This window comes from Hyperolius riggenbachi, chromosome 2 (assembly GCF_040937935.1).
Source record: "Hyperolius riggenbachi isolate aHypRig1 chromosome 2, aHypRig1.pri, whole genome shotgun sequence".
NCBI lineage: Eukaryota > Metazoa > Chordata > Amphibia > Anura > Hyperoliidae > Hyperolius > Hyperolius riggenbachi.
Window position 1 is genome coordinate 162,523,232 of NC_090647.1, and position 22,773 is coordinate 162,546,004.

Below are 22,773 nucleotides of genomic sequence, written 5' to 3' on the forward strand. Positions count from 1 at the left end.
GAGAAATATGATAGGCCATAGTAGCAATGATAATAACAACATAATGAAGCACAGTTGCAATCATTTTTATAGCCCTGCTAGAATGATCAGCCCAAATAGGGCTCTAGCTGTAATAGTAACAAGCATGTTTTATTTGGAGCTGGCATGGAAATGTAAACAGTGCAAAGAGCTGCACAGGATCAAACTGTCAAATTTCAGGTTCAATCTATTCACATGCTTTATAGGGCTGTAAGAAACTTGCTGGGCCGTAGTAATGTTACGCGGTGACAACACAGGAGAGGATGCAGATATAGCTTAAAACATGAATATAATGGAAGAAATGTGCTAGGACTGTTCACAAATCAGAAAATCTGATAAAGGTTATGGACAGATAGGCAAGAAGAATTCACCTTCATAACATCACAAAACCAAGCATAACATTAAAGTGTGAGTAATTCACCTTACCTAGTTAGCACACTATTATCCCACTAATGTAGCAAATAACAAGTACTTTCATGTGTATTGTTTCCCAAGGCAAAGCGCTCCTCATTTACTGGTTTTGCTCAGGAGTAGGGATGGCCAATAAGAAAATAATTCAAAATGAATCCAAGATTAAGCAAATTCTGTATGTCAATTTATGCGGCTTGACAACGGGCCAATTAAGTTTCACCTTAAGGTGGCCATACACTGGTCGATTTGCCATCAGATTGACCAACAGATAGATCCCTCTCTTATCGAGTCTGATCAGAGAAGGATCGTATGGCTACCTTTACTACAAACATATTGTGAATCGATTTCAGCATGAAACCGATCACAATCTGTGAAGCTGCCACCGGCGCTCTACTGTTTAAACTTCCTGTCGGGACAGGAAGAAGTGAAGCCTGCCGCAGCCCAGCGGAGGAGCAGCAGCGGTGACAGCGGGGATACGCGCCAGCCGGATCAGGTAATGTATTGCCGCTAGCGTCGGTCGTCGGACATTCGAACGCCGCTATTGACGCACTCCCGACCCGCTGACGATCAAACAAAATCTTCTGCACGGACGGATCGACGGGAACGATCGATTTCTGATGGAAATCGATCGTTCGGTCAGCGTTTGCGCAACGATTTCACAGCAGATTCGATCACAGTGATTGAATCTGCAGTATATCGGTGGGAAAATCGTTAAGTGTATGGGCCCCTTTAGCCAGATCTGATTGGTCCATTTTCAAGTTGCATGAATTTACATACAAAATGTGCATAATCCTACATCAATTCGGATCTATTCGCAGCTCAATGACCATTCCTATTCAGGCGTAACAAGAGAAGGAGATCGAGAGACTTGACATGTAATTACTGTATTTTTCCCCATCAACATCAATTTATTTTTCTCCACGGTCAATAGTGTTTATGAAAACTTAATCCTCAACACATTCCAGACTACAGCAAATTTAGAAATGTAGCACCTCTTTAGTTTAATCAGTCATTTTTTTTCACCCTTAAAATTTTTGCTAGTTTCAGCCATAGCCTTCTTCACTGGTCTAGCGTAAGTAATGGATGGTACTTCGGAAGAGTGCTATAGAGGAAGAAAAACTAGTGGAAAAAGAATCAGTGCATGTGATGAAAACATGAATATACCCTCGTGTGAGGGACAACTGAAAAGATTTCTGAAGAATCTAAATATGCAAAGGAAAGAGACTATATCTGCCACGCGTAAACGTGAGTACACTAGAGCAGAAGTAGTATTTGTAGTTCTGGTACTTATTAAGAATAGTATGAACACCAATTAAAGAGACACGCAATAGACCTGGCTGCTAGTGCTGGGTCCAGCAAACACAGACATTTTAACTCATAACAAACGAAGGTCTAGTGAACCATTATTTCAAGAACTAACTCAATATTCCATGCAACAGTAGTTGCAGAGAAAGGCAAAGAAAATACTGCTGTTTTAATAAATCTGAAATACTGTATATAGGCTGTGTGATTAAAAATAGGAATATTAGTGCTGAACAATAAGATTTAGCACAGTGTTCTCCCCAGAATTTTTTCCCAGCCAAATGGAATAAATAAGTAGCCGGTTGGGGCAAGATGAGAGGATGTAGGACCGGCACTTCTCTGCACAACTCTGCTTACAACAGAAGAGGAGGCGAGCTGATGACAGCCGGGTGCTCACCAAAACTAGCCGGGAGGAGCACCTGACTAAAAGAGACTGGGGAGAACACTGCAGCATTAATGATAAGAATAATGATAGTGCTGTATTGGTCAAAACTTGTAAAATGGATGAAGAACTCTAATTCTCTTGGTAATAAAAAAGGATATGCAGCACTCCAGAAGCCAGGCAGGTTGTTTTAATATACGGTATTTAATGCAAAAAAAAAAAAAAAAAAAAATACTACAAATGTGCAATACACAAAACATTGTACACTGCCAATAAATGAAATGAATGCCAATGAATGAAATATTGCTTTTATGAATTATTTGATTGTTAACAGGAAAATCATGTATCCTGTTCTCATAAAGTCCTATCTCTACCTGAACTGCAACCAGCTCTAAAGTGGGAAAACGTGAATGGAAGGTAAAGGCAGTTCGATTACATCTGAAAAACAGGACTTAAGAGGCCCATACACACTGGTCGATTTCAGCCATTGATCGATCAATTCTATATAATTAGGGTTTTTTTTTGCAAATACCTTTACTTTGGGTCACAGTCTATTGGCCACAGATTGATTATTGGTCTACTATGTGATATATATAATATATATATAAAATATATATATATATATATATATATATATATATATATATATATATATATATATATATATATATATATATATATATATATATATATATATATATATATATATATATATATACACATACACATACATATACACACACCTTGGAGTGCATTGTTCATATAGGTTGTGGAGTCTATTTAGGCACCATATGCCTTGTGCATTTTTTTTAATATACTGCTGTGGTTGCTGTGCAGTTGGACACCGTTCATATTACTTTTTTTTTATACCTTGTGTCGGATTAACTATCTCAGCGTATCACCCTTTATATGGTTTGTAATGCTTTTTAGATTTTATTGATGTTTTGGTACGTAAAAAGAATTTTGGATGATTTATATATCTGTGAGTGGTGCGGTTTTGTACAGATCTACTTTTCAATGGTTTTTGCTCTTGCATTGGATCTAATGGTAAAATAATGCATTTTAGATCGCAGTGTTCTCCCCAGAATTTATTTCCAGCCGGGTGGCAAGAAATTGTAGCTGGGTGGCATGAAAAAGTAGCCGGGTGGGGCGAGATGAGAGAATGCAGGGCCGGTGCTTCTGTGTGCATTCTACGAGGAGGTGAGCCAATGACAGCCGGGTGCTCACCAAACCTAGCCGGGTGGAGCACCCGGCTAAAATAGCCTGGGGAGAACACTGGGTCAATTTCCAATAGATTTCATTCTTAAATCTATTGGAAATCTGTTCCTAGTGTATGGCACACATCAGATAGATGCCTGTCAAGTTGAATCTGACAGAAATCTATCTGATGGTCAGATCTGCTGCAAATCTATAAGTGTATGGCCACCTTTAACTAGTATGGATAGGCTTTGTGCATAAGCAAATTCAATTTGCAGTATTCTGCATAGAAGTAATGAGAGATAAGGAAGGAAAAACATGCGCTTATAAAACAACATCTCACAGAGAATAATAAAGATCTATTAATGACCTTGTTAGATTACCTAGAAAGTTTTCCTGGAACTTTGCCCAGGATTTCGAGGGCCCTGTTTAAAGGTACAAGCCCAAGAAGTCAGGGTTTAAACTTGCACGACAAGTGGTAAAATGATGGCATGTTATCACCACGCCACAGCCCTGGAGGGATATTTTAACTATATCTGATACTTACTTAAAATAGGTCTGCAATGACTAACTACATGGAATATGCAGCACCGAGAACAAATCATGATCAGAGCCAAACAAATAAAACAGAGCAGTGATCATAAGCTGGCAAGCTTTAAAGTACACCTGTAACGTAAAAGAACAAAAAGTTAGATACTTCCCAAAGTAGGGGGAATCCGCTGGATCCTCCAGAGGCATCACCGATGTCCACAACCCCTCCGTTGCTGGATGAGTCCCAGCTCACGGCTGCACGTCCCACTGTGTGTGAGCGCAGAAGCACTGTGGAGGAGCATGCATAGCTGCGCCCAAGCAGTAGCCACTTTTACATGGATGGGATTGCAGCTGCAAGCAATCCTCAGCTGTAATATCAAGCGTTCTTTGGAGAGTCCCAGCGCAGCACAGGAAGGGTGGAGAAAGACTGGGGAAGCCTCTGGACCAATCCATAGGCCCACCCTACTTCTGAATAACTGTCAACACCGCCAGGGAGGTTGAAGTGCAAATCTTACAAGAACAAATGGAAAACAGAGAGAAATGTGCCATGTGAGTTTTTAGAGAGTTTAGCCTGTCTAATTCTGCCTCATCTGTAAGTAATCACAAGTGTAATTTGATCTCTCAGCTGTGTCAGCACAGAAATTCAGCAGTCTCGGCAGACACAGGTAATATGTAATCACAGGATGTTAACAAGTTGTCTGCTTCCATGAAAGCAGGAAGTAGACACACTGCAGCTTTATTGCAGGAGTTCTGTAAGCTGTAACAAAGGAATGTTTTTCATTAAAGGTTATTATGCTTTTGCTTATCTTTTAGAGCAGAGAGGAAGTTCTGATTTCAGGTCTGCTTTGCATCTGCAATAATATCTTCCTTGCAGAGACTACAATTGCAATATTTGTAACTATATTCTTAATCCTAACGGCCACTGATACGCGCATAACAGAAATGAAAAACATTTAATTCTGGGCATCATCAGGCCTGTACATCTGGAATACACTGTTGATTTTACCAAATACAAAGCACAATTTAAAAAGGACTGAAAAAAAAAATGTCACCGACTCCTCAGAAAACTATAGGGTAAATGTTTGATTGTCTCATTTTATTTTTGGCAGTCATTATTCATAGAGACCAGGGCCCTTATGCAATTTACTTTTTCTCCTGACTTTTCAACCAAGCTGTAAAGCTCGTCATAAAATGAATTTTTTACTACCAGCAAGTTAGAAAATGCTCAAACTAATCTTGATAGCGCTTTTTCAAAAACTTTTAGGTACCGTACTTTTTTCAATTGTAACATGCTGAAAAGTTATTTTAAAGAGAATATGACATTTATCTCCTAGGGAGGAGAAAACGTTAATTGCATATGAGCCCATGTGTTGCATGAAGGCAGGCGGGAGAGGATCTCTGGACAGCAGGCCGTAAAATGCATCAGTTATATCAGTGAAGGAACCCCAAGCCCAGTGCCATCACTTAAAGCGGACCCAAACCAAACATTTTTTTAATTCAAAATAATTAGTTGCACCACTCTGACACATACAAAGATAAATAAACACTCCTTCAAGCCGTTCAGTGCATGTTTTTCACCCTTCTCTTTTCATAACTAGGGTTATACAGGTGGCAGCCGTTACTTCTGAGCTTAGTAGGAGGTTTTAGATCATAGGTGTGTTTGTCATCAGCCACTCTCCCTCACAAGTGCGTTGTCTATGTAATCTCACACAAGCTGAGATCACCTTCCCTGTGACATCATCAGTAGCAGCTTGTGTTTTGTTTTTGTTTTTTATCTCCTCCACCAGTCTGCCAGATTCTGTCCTTGCAATATGAAAGGAAGGGAGGGGTTCTTCCAATAAATGTAAAATGTTATATTTGTCATCAGGCAGTTGAAAAAAGACTATTTATTATTAAAAGTTAGAAAATAGATTTTATTTCTAAAATCTTGAATTTTTAATATGGGTCCACTTTAACAGATACAAGAGAATCTAAATACAGAGGTTCTTAGAGATTGTTGCATTTGGTTGTACACCCTATTGTCACACATGCCATGCCTAACCACCCTCCTCCGATGGATAAGCCTAACCAACTCTGATGATGAAGGGAAATTTAAATATCAGCAAAGGCGGGAATATATATCAGCAAAGGGGGGACATAGGGGTGCCCAAATGTCCCCAATTGCCGTTTTATTCTATGAGAATAGGGTTGTATTAAACTATCAGTATTTTTACCGATATTTTACTATTGCCACTTGCACTGAAAAAGTATATAAGTGAATATAAATGTACTGATACTATTGGGTTTTCACTCTTTTTGCATGTATGCCCTCTGATTCATAACTCTAACCAATACCCCCACCCCATGCCTGATCTTAAAAAACACACACACACACAAAAATACAAGTTAAATATGGTTTGTAGAAAACTGCCAAATATTGTAAAAACGCTAGTATAGTACATTAAAAAAAACGCTAATATCGCAAAATGCTAAAAAAAAGTTTATAGCATAGCCGTCGGCCCCCGGCAACCGCTATTTTTCGAGCGCCCTTTGGGGCCCAAAATTCCTGCTATAAACGATATTTGTACGGGGTCCTATGACAGCCCACAAGCTTCTAAGGCTCTTTGGGGCCCAAATTTCATGCTTCTGTTTTAGTTACCAGTTGCCAGGGTAGCTAGTGTGATGTCATACAACACAGAGGTCTGGACAAGGCCATGGCTGATATTAGGCTCAAGCCAGAGTCGGACAATGATGTGGCTTGTGCATAGGGAGATATTCCAGTACATAATAAGTTGAAATGGGTGCTATAATTTCCATCCATAGAGACACCCACAGTGAGTACATTACATAAACAGGAGCAGGATTTCAACTGGCACAAATATCTCCGGGAAAAGTTTACCTATGCAAACAACTTTAATACTGAGACTTTGCTCAATAAATCTGAAAATGATAGAAACTCCCTTTTTCAATATTTAGACATGTTAATGCTCAGCTTCACAATGTGCATAAAGCTGACTGGACGATCCATGTGTTCCTTCCAGCTATATCTCAGTATTCAGTCATTTCACAGCTTGCTAGCGAGCCTGAAAACACAGCCCGCAATCTGGATCCACTGCCTTTAGTTACAAGCTTTCCCATGAGCATGTGTTTACTTCTCTTTTACATTAAAAAAAAGCCTCTAAAATCATTCCAACTGATGTCATGAGACTCCAGCTTCTTATCCAATCTGCTCAAAGCCAAATATATCTCGTCTGCCATCACACAGTAACATATGCAGTTCCGTGGCATTTACACCACCAAACAGGCAGGGAGGGAGAATTTTACAAGTCCATCTGTTTTCTGAAAACAAACTCAAATCAAAGACAACAGTCAGTAGAAAATGAAGAAGCCCTACAATGCGCTGTGTGGAAGCATAGCAGAGGCTCACACTGAAAATAAATAATAAATGAACGCTGACCTCAATACACTAATAGCATTTGCTTTAAAATGTATTCACTCCTCTCTTATGATGAAATGGCATTCGTCTCCAAAGGCATTAAAATCCTGGATTTATTTTTCAGTTAAATTTAATTGAAGATTTGCAAATGTGTGTCAGAATATGTGCTGAAATACCAGTGTCCTCCCAGCAGCGGGGCCTCTATCTTTCTCTTCTTTCTACAGGCAGGGCAATGTGGTGGTAACACTGCTATACCTCAATGTGATAAGCATGCGTGTCTGTCTGCAGCCAAGGACCACATGATAGGAGTGTCAATCTGATTTTTAAGGTACCGCCAATAGTTAAGATGAGTCCGTGTCCGCATGAAGAGCAGCAAAATTAACTAGACAGCGTCTGCAAGCAGATTTCAATACTAAAGGAAAGGTGCCCATACACGATACAACAAAAGCATTCGATTTTCCCCTTTATTCGATCTAAACGATCAAAACTACCGTAATTAAAAAGTCGAAAAGAATCATTTTTTTCCGATCAAGAAATTCAAACAATTATCCCGTTTTTTGTTTTTTTTTAGAAAAATCTGATCGGATATACTGGAAAAATGTTGATGATTGTGTGTTGTAATTGTATCATGTATGTTAAATTGCAGGGCTGTGGAGTCGGAGTCGAGGAGTTGGAGCAATTTCGGGAACCTGGAGTCAGAGTTTGGAGTCGGGAAAAAATGCACCGAATCCGACGCCTAATGAATTTAAACTGCAATTAAAATAGAAAATATGATAAAATGTTCTAGATCTCAGATAATAGTCATCATAAACAATTTATATGTACAGTAATAGCTGTGCTTAGTCCACAAAAATGATATAAACCAATCAAAAAATAGTTACTTGTGCTGCTCCAATAAAGCAGTCCCTGTATGTGACTGTATATATGATGTGTACATAGGAATCTTTTATAGATACTAAATAACATCTATGCTGTAAGAATAAAGCCTGATGTGTAGCCATGTCAATAATAGAGATGGTCAATGAGATGGAAATAAATCTGCGTTGATGCTGGTTTGTGCAAATTTACCGTATTTTTCGGAATATAAGACGCACCTAGGTTTAGAGGGCAAAATTCTGGGGAAGAACATGTATACAGTATATACTAAACCTGGTGCGTCCATATTCCAGGAGCGAATTGTACAGTACATGTTCTCCACATTGTCCTCGCATCCACTATGTGTGCCTTTCTGTCCCCGTGTGTGGCATCCCTTCCTGCCACCTTGTGTTGTCCTACTGCCCCATGTGTCCCCTCATGTCCTGTGTGTCTCCTCCAGCCCCCCTCTGAAGTCGTCCAGGCCCCTTGTGTCCACTCCTTTCCCCCTGTGTGTGTGTGTCTGTGTCCCCTCCTGCCCCCCTTGTGTGTATTTCTGTGTCCCCTTCACCCCCCATCAGGCTCCTGTTAATGATTCAATGATTCATTCCCCATGACTCAATGAGTCATTAACAGGAGCTGTCTCTAGGGTAAGCTGCGCGGCTCCCCCTAGTGGGCTCCTGTTAATGATTCAATGAGTCATTCCCCATGACTCAATGAGTCATTAGCAGGAGCCGTCACTAAGGGAAGCCGCCCGGGACCGAGATGTCTGCAGATCGTCGCCGCTGAGTAGGTGGGCTTCTCGGCCGCTAACTTTTCAATTACAGGTGTAGCTGACATGCTGGAGGCGGAGGACCACACAGCAGACCACACAGCGCTGGAATCCATAGGAAGGGGAGTTGCTCTGCAGTTTTTGTTACCGAGGGAGCGGGGACCCGGCAGACCACACAGAGGGACAAGGCAGGGAGTCCCCGACAATGCTGCGGATCGGCGGTTCGCATCGGCGGGCGGTTCTGAAGTCGGGGATTCCCTGCCTTTGGAATATAAGACGCAAATGTGCGTCTTATATTCCGAAAAATACGGTAGTTTCAAAGGGTTTTTATTGTGACAGTATAGAAAGATAAACAGACATTGCGCCCCAGATAGGGGAAAGATGCAAATTAACATGTTAAGCATGGGGTACAATCCCAACAAATGTACACAGAGGACCATCATAATTCTCAGAAAATAATCAGATAAAAAACAAACAAAAAGCTCAGAACAGTCTTGTGGTTAACCACTTCACCTCGCAGGGTTTTTCCTCTTAAAAAACCAGAGCAAATTTTCAACCGTCAGCGCTCCTTCCATTCATTCACCTATAAATTTATTACTACTTATCACCATGAAACAATCTATATCTTCTTTTTTTCGCCACGGATTAGGCTTTCTTTGGGGGGTACTTTTTGCTAACAATTATTTTATTTTAACTCAGTTTTAATGGGAATAATAAGAAAACAATTGAAAAAATTCATTATTTCTCAGTTTTCGACCATTATAGTTTCAAAATAAAACATGCTACCGTAATTAAAACCCACACATTTTATTTGCCCATTTGTATCGGTTATTGCAACGTTTAGAGTTTTCCCTAGTACAATGTATGGCGCCAATATTTTATTTGATTTGGAAAAAAAAGGTGCATTTTTTTCAGTTTTGCAACTATCCCTAATTACAAGCCCATAATTTATAAACTAATAGTATACAGTTTTTATACACATATTTAAAAAGTTCAGTCCCTAAGGTAACTATTTATGCATTTTTTTGGAATTGTTTTTTTAATTAAAAAAAAAAAAAAAAAGGTAACTTTAGAGGAGTGTGAGAGGTCAGGGGTTAATTAAAAAAAAAAAAAAAAAAAAGTAACGGGATGAATAACAAAAAAAAAAAAAAAAAAAAAAAAAAAAAAGATGTAATATTACAATTTGGCCACAAGATGTCCTCAGTGCTGACTACAGCTTAGCGTACTATTAGTACGGAAACGGAAGCACTACGTGGACGGAATTTATGATTGGCAGAGCCGTCTGAACAGACGGCTGCAGTCATTCACAGGGGAACTTAGATCAATGAAAGGGATTTGTTTTCCCATTCATGTTCTAGCGGCTAACGATCGGCGGTAATGAACGGCGGTATCGAGCGGGGGGGGGGGGGGGGGGGGGCGAGACGGGAGGGACGTAGTGCCTATGCCCCTGCACAGAGTTGTGGCATTTTGCAGGGGCGTAGTTACTCGTCCCGGCAGAGGGGAAATAGTTAAACTCAAAACTTTTTAGCCAAGAACAGCTTGCGTACCTATGTCCTATTAATACATGCAAAGTGACGCATGTGTGGAGGGGCCTTGAGCATCAGCATAATCCAACCATGGATCCCAGGTTTTCTGAAACTGATCCATACGATCATATGTAATTGCTAGCATTCGTTCACTAATCATAAGTCTGTGGACTCTTTGGATCACAGGATCAAGCACCAGTCTGGGTTGTCGCCATTGCGAGGTTAAGTATGATTTAGCCGCCACAGCAATAAATTGACTCAAGCGATGGGTAGGAAATTTTGTAGAAGGTCTCTTGTAACCCAGAAGAAGGATAGCTGGGTGTTTAGTAAAGAGGCACCTAATAACTTTAGTTATAAGGTTAGAGATCTTATTCCAGAAGGAGGTTGCTCTAGGTCCACCAAATATGAGTAAGGGTGCCATCCATGGAGCAGCCTCTAAAGCAAGATTTGCCATTTGTGGGAGAGATTGTATGAAGCCTTGCTGGAGTCAGATATGCACAATGGAGCAGCTTAGCATTAGTTTCAATCAGAGTAGAACAGGCTTCCCCTGAGTTTCAAAGCATGAGGACCAGGAAGGGGGGGGGGGGGGGGGTGGTATGAGGGCGATAAGTCTGCTCCCCACATGGACAAAATAGCTTCAGTAGGACTATTGCCCATTAGCGATAGCTCAGCATAGAGATGGGAAATGACCCCTCCCTCTCGTGGTCTATTCATATACCAGTTCTCAAAGCAAGTAATTTGATGGTCTATTTTACCTGAAGGGACCAATGATCTTACATAATGATAAGCTTAAAGAAGTTGAAATTGTTGGGCAAAAGTAAATGACCATAGAGGGAAGACTGAATTTAGGGGTGGAAGTCTATCACCTATTTCAAAGTGTTTTAAGCAATAATGCTGGGACTCATATAGCCAATTAAAAGAGGAGTCAAGGCCTGAGGTAAAGTCAGGGGACCCTAGCAAATCGGTGTGCAATGAAGGGCTCGCTTGAAATGACATTTTAAAGCGGAATACTTTCCATATTGATATGGTAAGTTTTGGTTTATGCAAATGTATGCACTCCCTTTACTCATGAAAACAAATAATTTGATATGTTGTTAAAATTTGATTTGGTGACTACGAATTAAAGAGTACCTGAGACGGATGAAAAGAAAAGGTTTATACATACCTGGGGCTTCCTCCAGCCCCCTTCAGGCTAATCTGTCCCTCGCTCTCCTCCGCCACCTGGATCTTCTGCTATGAGTCCCGGTAATTCAGACAGTCAGGAGCCACAGCCAGGAGCGTTCTGCACTTGCATAATAGTGCTGCGCAGGTGTAGTACGCTTCCAGCCGCGGAGTGTGCATGCGCACTACGCCCGACTGGCTCGAGTGCCTGGACCCATAGCAGAGGATCCAGGTGGCGGAGGAGGACAGCGAGGGACTGATTAGCCTGAAGGGGGCTGGAGGAAGCCCCAGGTATGTATAAAATTTTAATTTCTTCTGTCTCAGGTTTACTTTGTTACACAGTAGTACTATACATATGCACTCCCCACAGAGCTGCAGGGAATCCACGGAGAATGTTGTGCACATTGAACACAGAGGTGTTGTCTGTCACCCATAAACCTGGTTCAGATTGTGCATGAAGAATGTATAAGAGAGGAAGAATCCCCCTCAATCCCCTACATAGTAACTGCACATCACTCTTACATGTACCCACAGTTACATTGCCTAGTGCCTGATAGATGTTCTTTGTTCCTGTCTGTAGCTTCTACAAGTATTCTTACCGGGGACTAGTTTTAGTCTATGACTAAAAGTATTAGAGGCAGAAGATCAGCCGGCTAGCAAGGTAACTGGTATTGTTTAAAGTGGACCCAAATTAAAAATACAAGATTTCAGGAATAAAATCTATTTTATAAATTATAATAATAAATAGCAGCCTTTTTTCAGCTGCATGATGACAAATATAAAATGTTTTACGTTTATTGGAGAAACCCCTCCCTTCCTTTCATATTGCCGGGACAGAATCCGGCAAAATGCTGGAGTAGGTGGTGTCCGGCAAAGGACGAATTGCTAATGGCTGCCACCTGTATAACCCTAGCTAAGAAAAGAGAAGGGTGAAAAAGCATGCACTGAAATGCTCATAGGCTTGAAGGAGTGTATATTTATCTTTGTATGTGTCAGAGTGGTGCAACTAAATATTTTGTATGTTTTGGGTCCGCTTTAAAGGGATACTGTAGGGGGGGTCGGGGGAAAATGAGTTGAACTACCCGGGGCTTCTAACGGTCCTACGCAGACGTCCTGTGCCCACGCAATCACTAACCGATGCTCTGGCCCCGCCTCCGGTTCACTTCTGGAATTTCCGACTTTAAAATCTGAAAACCACTGCGCCTCCATTGCCATGTCCTCAATCCCGCTGATGTCACCAGGAGCGTACTGCGCAGACACAGACCATACTGGGCCTGCGCAGTATGCTCCTGGTGACATCAGCGGGCTTGAGGACATGACAACGCAGGCGAAGTGGTTTTCAGACTTTAAAGTCTGAAATTCCAGAAGTGAACTGGAGGCGGGGCCGGAGCATCGGTGAGTGACTGCATGGGCACAGGATGCCTGTGGGGGACCATTAGAAGCCCCAGGTAACTTCAACTCATTTTCCCCCGACCCCCTACAGTATCCCTTTAAGGGAATAAATATGGCAGCCTCCATATCCCTCTTCACTTCAGTTGTATTTTAAAATTCCTAAGCGTTGGCAGTTAAGAGATGCATTTTATGTTACATACTTTCAATCAACAAAATTGTAATATGCAAATTAGAGGAGTCGGAGTCAAGCAGTTGGCGGAATCCTAACCTAAGGAGCCGGAGTCGGTGGATTTTTGTACTGACTCCACAGCCCTGTTAAATTATATGAAAAGATTCAATCCTAATTGTAAGAATTGTTTCAAAGACTGTAATCTTTAGTTGCATTGTGTTCATAACAAGATTAAAGATTAACTATTGAAATGTGTATGATCATCATTCTTATATATTTTTTTTACTAAAGTAAGTTTGTCTTCATCAAGGAGAGTCCACAGGTACAATGCAAATGCAATTTTGGCCTTCTTCCTGTTAGTTAATAGAGCCATTTGTAATCGCTGTGGTAAAAATTCCATCAGCATGAAAAAAAAAACCCAACACTGTGGTAAAACACACCTATATAGTTGCTCTGAGGTAATATTAACTTCACAATAAATAAATTGAACCCCTCACAGGAAAAATAAAGCTTAATAGACGCTTTGAGCTACAACTGCCGTCTGTGTTGACTATCTGAGGCACAAAAAATACAGCTCGAGCTGAAAAAAAAAAGATTCCGGTTGAAAACAACGTCACTTCCGATCGAATAAACCGTTAGATCGAATACTTTATTTTTTATCTCGACCTTTTTTCTCAATTCGATTTTTGGCATATTTAATCATTTTCCCTGTATTTTCAGCCTAATCAAACGTTCGTGTATGGAACCTCAAAAACAACTATGCTATTTTTTCGATCGGAAGTGGAACGGGATAATCGAACAAATGTATCTAATCGGGAAAAAAAATAAAAAAAAAATGTACTATGTATAGGCACCGTAAATGTACCTTGCATGATCCTGAGTCACCTACATAGAAGCCCCAGCCTGAAAGCTAAATTGTGGGAGGAGTCTAAACTATATAAAATTGTACACAAGTCTTATTAGAGCTGGAAACGTTTTCTTCTGTTGTAATACAGTAGCCACACCATATGAGCTTCTAGAAGCAAACTGTGATTTGATATATAAAAAGTTAATGAAAGGGTTAAAAGACGTGATCTTTGACCAGTAAGTGCAGCTGATAAAACTGTTGCAGCTGATAGCAGTTTCAATGAACTTGATAATACAAACCTATCCATGCAATGGCAACTCTCATCACTGCTGTACTCTGAACTGAGAGTACTTGTGTGTTCTACCCAGATGACACTACTTTGGGACAGAAGCAAGCAAGATGGGCAAAAAGAGTAGGGAAATGGGTTTTATTGTAGGTTATGCCAGGATGTAACTGTACTTTAAACACTTCAGCTTTCAGTCGTTTTTCACCTTATGCATCCAAGCAATTTTCACCTCCCATTCATTCGCCAATTACTTTATCACTACTTAATCGCAATGAATTGATATTTATCTTGTTTTTTCAGCCACTAATTAGACTTTCTTTGGGTGGTACATTTTGCTAAGAATTTTTTTTTTCTAAATGCATTTTAATGGAAAAATTAAGAAAAAAATGGGAAAAAAATCATTATTTCTCAGGCCATTATAGCTTTAAAATAATACATGCTACCATAATTAAAACCCACGTATTTTATTTGCCCATTTCTCCTGGTTATTACACAATTTAAATTATGTCCCTATCACAATGTATGATGCCAATATTTTATATGAAAATAAAGGTGCATTTTTACAGTTTTGCGTCCATCACTATTTAAAAGCTTATAATTTAAAAAATAATAGTAATATTCCCTCTTCACATGCAAAGTAAAAAAGTTTAGACCCTTAGGTAACTATTTATGTTTTGTTTGTTTTTGAATTGTATTTTTTTTCTTTATTTAAAAATGTATTTAGGTATTTTTTGGAGTTTGAACGGTTAACAGTTAATTTTAAATGTAATAAATTGTATTTATTTCAAAAAAAAAAAATGTATGTAGATGTAGTTTTACTATTTGGCCACAGTCCAAAAAATTTTAGTCCTGTAAGCGAGAGAGCTCGCTTACAGGAAGTGAAGGGAGGACGGGAAACTTTTTTTTATTTAGAAAGATTGCGGCTTCTGAAACAAGCCGTCGGTCTTTCTAACGGGGACTTAGATCAATGAATGGGAACTGTGTTCCCATTCATTGATCTCCAGGCTAACGACGGCATGGGAGTGTGCGCGCGGGAGTGTGCGCGCGGGAGCGCAACAGAGCAGCAGCAGCCTTTTGGACGTAATAGCAATGTCCAAAAGGTGAAAGTAGTTAAAAAACTGTGACAAGCATTACCGTAGGAAAAATAAAAACACAAACATTGTCTTCTTTTCATTTCACTAGTGTGTAAATTCCATGGAACAGAACATACTCTTACCGTGAAGCTGTTGTTGACATTTTTTGTACTTGACTCGGCAACACTGGCATCTGACAAATCAACCTCATCGAATATTAGAGACTAAAGAAAAATAAGAAGCATCGCAGTTAGATTTAACAACAGTCTAACCTCTTTAAGGCGCAAAAAGTGCTAGATAATATTAACATTCCTCACAAATGAAAGTTTTTGACATTTTTTACACTAATAGACAAATGCTCTCTATCGCCCACATCGTACGGAAAACATAAACTGAAGAATTAGACTACTGTACGAACACATGCTGATTATTAAGGGCCTACTATTTTCTTGCTTGTTCAATGAAAGCTATAAGAAACTGCAACCAAACAAGGGCATGTTTTGGGTGCTGTCGGTTGGCACATGATTAATAACTAGCACTTAATATGTCAGGCCTTCAGATTCTGAAAAACAAATCTAAGAGGAGAAAGAATTAACCAATTTAGTATTTACTGTATTTTTTTTTTACTATAAGGCTCACTCCCCCCCCCCCCCCCCCCCCCCCCCAAAAGTAGGAGAAAAAAAAACACTGTGTCTTATAGTCCAAATGCAGGGAGTTCCTGACTTGTGAACGCCTGCCAATATGAACCTCCAACCCGACAAAATGTCAGGGACTCCCTGCACTAAGCCCATGCAGAGAAGGATACAAAGGGGCATAGAGGAGGACACATGGGGGACACAAGAGGGACAGAGGAGGACACAGGGAGACACAAGAGGTACAAGGGGGCATGAAATACAAAGTGGGCATAATCCACAAGACACCCCTTCACCATGGAAGCACCAGGTTTTTCCACTGGTTTTTGGCCTCTAAACCTAAATGCGTCTTATTGTCAGGAGTGTCTTATAGTCCAAAAAATACAGTAACCATAAATAAAATAAAAAATCTAGAACATACAATTTAGAAATGTAACAATTTATTTTCGATATGCCCGAATGTTTTAGCAAATATCCACATTTTCATTTACAATGTGCATCACCCTGGGGGTGGTTAGTGTAATGATTAGGTGGGAATAAGTAATAGATAGGGAAGGGTTTGAGTTAAGTACAGAGGGTGATAGTAGAATAACAATTCATTTCCTGATATTCTACTACTGTTGATAGAATTGTTGCTATACATTGTTGATTAAAAAGGTATAAAAACTACCATACATACCAGTACGTTGTTGGTTAGAAGAAGTATAAAAACTGACATATCTACAGGCGGAGTGGGTCGTGTGACACTGAGTCGCATTGCTGTGATAAAACTACTAATGATCTCACAAAGATTGGTAGACTGCAGAGACCAGCACTCACTGCCACAGATTTCCCACGCACAAATTCAGATGGAGAATCGCAGCCTATTGAAGTCAATAGGCTGCTTTCAAATTCACGTGTAGGAAAAAAAGGACAGTCGACAGCATATCTTTGCACACACACGTGAATACCCACAGCTGTGCCTGGCACAGCTAGAGGGATTTGGCTGCTTACATGCATCAATACAAGTGCGGGGGTGTGTGTCACAGAGACACACACTGGCAGATAAGGAAGTGTGCCCTGAGAAGCAAATTCTCCAGGGCCAAACCTTGCATTTAGGGCCCACAGAACATGTTAAGTGAGAGCACAAGGACCTACATAAGAGGAAACACCTGAATCAGTCAACTCTCAATTCATTTTTTTCAACCATATTTTAAACAGGTCCAAAATCAACCTATCCTTAAGTATATACCCTAAACCCAATTACAGATCCATGTAGTATCCAGCATGGCTAGGATTTCTTATTTAGAATGGCAGAAGACTACAAAAAGGGAGGATGTAAGGGCCCGTTTCCACTCTCGCGGAAACGGCCGCGAATCCGCAGAGTTTCCCCGCAGGCAAATCGCGCGGGGAAACTCTGCCATAGGGGACAACGGCGCCGCCGGCCGAATCGCTTGCAGTAGCGATTCGGCCGGAAACCCCCACAGAATTCGCGGCGGAGGCTGCGATTCCCATAGCCGTGCATGGCACGGCTGATGGGAATCGCCTGCGATCCCGCCCACCCGCTCAGTGCCGGCGTGCGTCTACGAGACGCACGCCGCACTAGTGGAAACGAGCCCTAAAACTGAAAAACCTCAGTCAACTGCTGACTTCCCTAAGGTGGGAGGAATACGGAGGCTGCCATCTTCATTCCTTTACAAACAATGTGAGTTACCTGGCTGTCATGCTAATCTTTATGCTACATACACACTTGAAAGATAAATGAAAGATAACAGACCAATTTTACCACCTTCCATGTAGTATGAGAGCCATACTCTACACAGTCTATTCTATGGAGCTGAACTCCCCATTGGGTAAAAATCTTTGCAGGATGCTGCTTACAAAGACCGCTGTACACATTCAAAAGATCAGTATCTGCAAAAGATCTGTTCCTGCAAAAGATCCATCCTTGCAAAATGCATGCATAGTCTATGATATCTGCAGATCTCATACACACCTTGTTTAACAGACATTCATCTGCAGATAAGATCCACCAGGATGGATTTTCAGATCTGCAGATGATTGTCAGATATGCAGATAAACAAGGTGTGTATGAGGATCTGCAGATATCATAGACTATGAATGCATTTTGCAGGAACAGATCTTTTGCAGATACTGATCTTTTGAATGTGTACAGCGGTCTTTGTAAGCAGCATCTTGCAAAGATTTCTATCTGATGGGGAGTTCAGCTCCATAAAATAGACTATGTAGAGTATGGCTCTCATACTACATGGAAGGTGGTAAAATTGGTCTGATATCTTTCATTTATCTTTCAAGTGTGTACACACGATTAGTTTAAAAGTTTTTGAGTCACACACCTGCAACAAACATGCAGTAAGTGTAATCAGACTGGAGTCAAAGTATTAGGGGCAGAGAATCAGTACAGGATTCTGGCAACTGGCTTTTTTTTTTTTTTTAAGAGAATCAAGATGGCAGCCTCTATATTGCTTTTTCTTCAGATTTCCTTGAAGGAAGGGGATTAAACAGGCTGTTTTCTACTGTTAGCTTGTATTGATTTCCAATTTGCACTGCATTTGTGTATATACTCCCGTATAAGCCGACCCCCAACTTTTACCTTAAAAAAAGAACAAGAAAAAAAAATGTTTGACCAGAGTATAAGCCGAGGGTGGCAAAGGCCACAACAGCGCAGCCATGGCTAGCCACAACCATATATTAGAAAAGCAGCATAAATTCAGCAGATTGCAATAAGAAGCCAGAACATAGGCCTACAATGGAGATAGACATGCAAAGCACTCCTGTTGCAAAGTTTAAAGAGACTCCGTAACAAAAATTGCATCCTGTTTTTTATCATCCTACAAGTTCCAAAAGCTATTCTAATGTGTTCTGGCTTACTGCAGGACTTTGTACTATCACAGTCTCTGTAATAAATAAACTTATCTCTCTCTTGTCAGACTTGTGAGCCTGTGTCTGGAAGGCTGCCAAGTTCTTCAGTGTTGTGGTTCTGCTATGAACTCCCCCTTCCAGGCCCCTCTATGCACACTGCCTGTGTGTTATTTAGATTAGAGCAGCTTCTCTCTTCTCTCTTATCTTTTACAAGCTGGATAAATCGTCCTCTGAGCTGGCTGGGCTTTCACATAGTGAGGAATTACAGACCAGGGCAAAGCTGTTTGCAGGAAGAAACAAGCAGCCTGAAACTTCAGTGCATGAGAGATGCAGGGGGAAAGAAACACACAAATGATCTCTTGAGATTCAAAAGGAAGGCTGTATACAGCTTGCTTGTGTATGGATGTATTTTCTATGTGTGGACATACTGTACATCAACCTACTTCCTGTTTTGGTGGCCATTTTGTTTGCTTATAAACAAACTTTTAAAAACTGTTTTTAACCACTTTTAATGCGGCGGGGAGCGGCGAAATTGTGACAGAGGGTAATAGGAGATGTCCCCTAACGCACTGGTATGTTTACTTTTGTGTGATTTTAACAATACAGATTCTCTTTAAGCTGGCATAAAGATAAAGCAAGGAATGTAGAGCCACATAATCATGCATCTTATGCTGGGCATACACGGCTCGATTCTCCCGCTCGATAGATTCCCTGATTGATTACGCAGGCGATTCTTTTATCTTCCGCTCGTTTTTTAAATCTATTTGTATTGTCTTCAATGCGGAATCGAGTGGCGAAATGATCAGGCCGGAGATCGGACATGTCGGAAATGATCCATCGAGCCATCTACATGGCTCAGAATCAAGCCATGTATTCCCAGCATTAAACTTGATATAGGAATGCAAGGATTCTCACCACTCAGTAGACAATGCCCTGTATGCCTTCCAAGGCTACAACTCGAGTAAGGTAACCTGGGACCTCCCATGGAAATGTCAAGTGTGTGGTTTCCCTCAGATGATGCACCACTGTGCATATAATGGGGCACTATGGGGGTTGCTCAAAGAGTAGTGACTTGCGTATAAGCCAAGACCCCCGCTTTTGGGCGATTTTTTTTTGGCCCACAAATTAGGCTTATACTCAAGTATATATAGTATTTTATAAAACAATTCCAATACTTTAAACTGTATGCTCATTTTAAAATGATAAAATCCACAGTTACCAGCACATTTTCTATAGCTTCAACCCAGGTCAGCAATAATTAACTAAGATAGTACTAATACATAGACAATTTCTTTGAATAGCTGGAAAGCAAATAAGAGTTGTGACGTGTAGATTTCCACTGTGCTATGTCAACTTTGCCATATTTTGCTGTGATTTAGCGTGTAGGATGGAGTAGCTACAAATAAGCTCTGAGCGTTCTACTTTAGAATGGTGCTGACAGGCATGGAGAAGCCACATTTTTCAGGCTTTCTTAATTTAGTAACTTTTTATGGAACTCCTATGGGAAATCTTATTTTGGCAGCACAATCACAGATTACCACACACAGCACAGGGACATAGTGTTGCTTTATTTGAAGCAGAAATCCACACTATTTTTACTCTCCATCTTTGACGTCAAAGAGCACTGTAGAGCTGAAATTCAGTTTCACAGTTTTCCAATATTAAACCAAATAAGGTAGTTGAAACAGAGTTTTTACTGTGTGTATGTAAAAAGTGTAATTCCTAAAAGCATACATAACGAGCTGTTGCACGGTACAAAATGAACCCACATAATTGTGGGTGACATGCTGATGCCTCAAATTATATCCTTAAAAATCATTAAACAATGGAGAAACTAAAACATAAATCCTTTCACATCACAAAAATCTTTGAAATCTGGAAAGTCATCTTTCTCAAGCATTAAGGAAGGAGAGCAGAGCGGTAGTACACAGCTCAATCAGTGCAAGGTATGTGAACATTGCTTACAGCAACTGGGCCATAAGAAGTTACCATGAAAGCAATGATGAACCTTTCCAAGCGTCTAAAGGGGTTGTTTTTGCACAGAACTGTAACAGAATAACGATGGCTTAGAACAAAAACAAAAATTGAAGGGTTTGTGAGTTACCATAATCAAAACTGCAGTGTAAATATACTTAAAACAACTGTACCTGGTGTGATACCACACAATATAGTTTACCTGAAAAAAACTGGCAATTAAAATATTAATTTTCTTTAATAACTACTGTATTAATAAATCCCTCAGTTTAAATACATTACAGGGATTTTTGCAAATGTTTACTTGCAGAGACAGAAACAGCCATATACAGCCTGACTGATTGAAAAATCCCATTCTTGGTGCATCAGTCTGCAGATTGCTGCAGGTAATTACTCCTCCAGAGATGCAATGCCTTCTGCTCTGTGTAACCAATTACTGTACTTGTGTAGGGAAAAGGGTGTTACTAGGCAGGATGTACTGTAGCAAGAACATGTACTGCAGCAAGAACAGGTACGGAATTTAGGGGTTGGAGAAAAATACTACTTGAGCTTGTAGACCTTTTAAGACATTAATATGTCACTGTAAACTGAAATTAAAATATATTAGACAACATTACAGAAAGGCTTGCGTAGGATAGGATTAAGCCAGCTTTTTATTTTAATGAAACAGGAAGATAACAGTGGCGCCAAAGGATATAAAAGAATGAGGTAGTAGTGGACTTACCTCATAAAATGTTAGTCGCACAAATATGCAACAGTTTTCTTATTTTTAATTTCAAAAAAAGAATATCCCTTGTTTTTCTTTTTGCATTTAAAAATAAAAAGTTGCATATTTGAGTGACTAATAATTATGAGGTAAGTCCACCACTATCGCTTGTTAAAGCATTCATTATTTTATATCCTTTGGCGCCACTGTATTCTTCTCGTTTCTATTGAGGACCCACCCTTGGTGGAGGGTTGCATCCTCAGCTGATCCCACATAGAGAGCCTGTTTTACTCCCAAGTAGGGGTAGGCATTAGCCTGGTGCGTTTTGTGGCACTTGCAATTCCCGAGAGCCTCTAAGATCTTTATCATGAAAAAGTCTAGCATACCTTAAAGGGGTTCTGTGGCCCTTTTTCAAAAAGTAATTTAACTGAGTTGTAATGTTCCTTTAATATTTATAAATCTTTTCTTCCCCATCTTGTATATAAAAAGTTGTGCTGTCTCTCTAATGCTCCTCCTAAATAATTCGTCTAGTTAAATAGACGAAAATGTTCTTCCTGGAAGAGGCAGACAATACAGCAGCAGTTCCTCCCTGTCTGCCTTTCCATCCCCCTGCTACTTGTCATCTGATGAGTCATCCCTGACCTTTGTGCACGTTCCAGAGAGCAGGGGGAAGGAGGCTGGCTGCAGAGAGGAGAGCTGCCTCGTGTAGTTTCAGCTACCACACACTAACCGAGAGGTTATACCAGGGAATAGATCAGCAAACACTTAGTCCATACGGACAGGCCCTATAGGTACATGTAAATGCAGATGTGTAACCTGCAAACAATATTACTTCATTCGTTTAAAAACAGATTCATGGGTTCATGATTCTTATAGTAGGGTGCTGACAAGTACAGTAATGACCACTAATCATGTGGAGGTCCTTGCTTATCCCCCACAGACTAAATGTCCATTTTGAATGTGGTGTAGCTATTCCACACAGTGGTCATATAGATACCCTACTAACCGAGCAGGGTGTGCTAAGACACGTTCCAATAGGGGTTAATTAACCAAATTTGGAGCTGTCATAAGATATAGCACAGCCTGTCCAGTATAAATTGCAAGAGGTATATACCTCTTGCAATTTATACTCTGACTGGGGCTATTTGCTGGGGGATATGCTATTGGTGGGGGGTGCACTTTGTAAATAATATTGCTACTGTAAATATGTATAGTCACTCTTTGAAAAAGCCATGAGGTGAAACATGTCAGAGTAACATATTGCA

At 40.3% G+C, this 22,773-nt stretch overlaps 1 protein-coding gene across 5 annotated transcripts in view; it reads right to left on the reverse strand.

The window, feature by feature from the left end:
- Positions 1-22,773, reverse strand: part of DGKH (diacylglycerol kinase eta) — a 328,383-nt gene that overhangs the window by 114,338 nt on the left and 191,272 nt on the right. For all 5 annotated transcript variants that reach the window (XM_068267797.1, XM_068267796.1, XM_068267798.1 and 2 more), the window contains one exon: positions 15,478-15,558. In XM_068267797.1, coding sequence (XP_068123898.1) covers positions 15,478-15,558 — 81 coding nt within the window. The remainder of the gene's footprint in view (positions 1-15,477; positions 15,559-22,773) is intronic.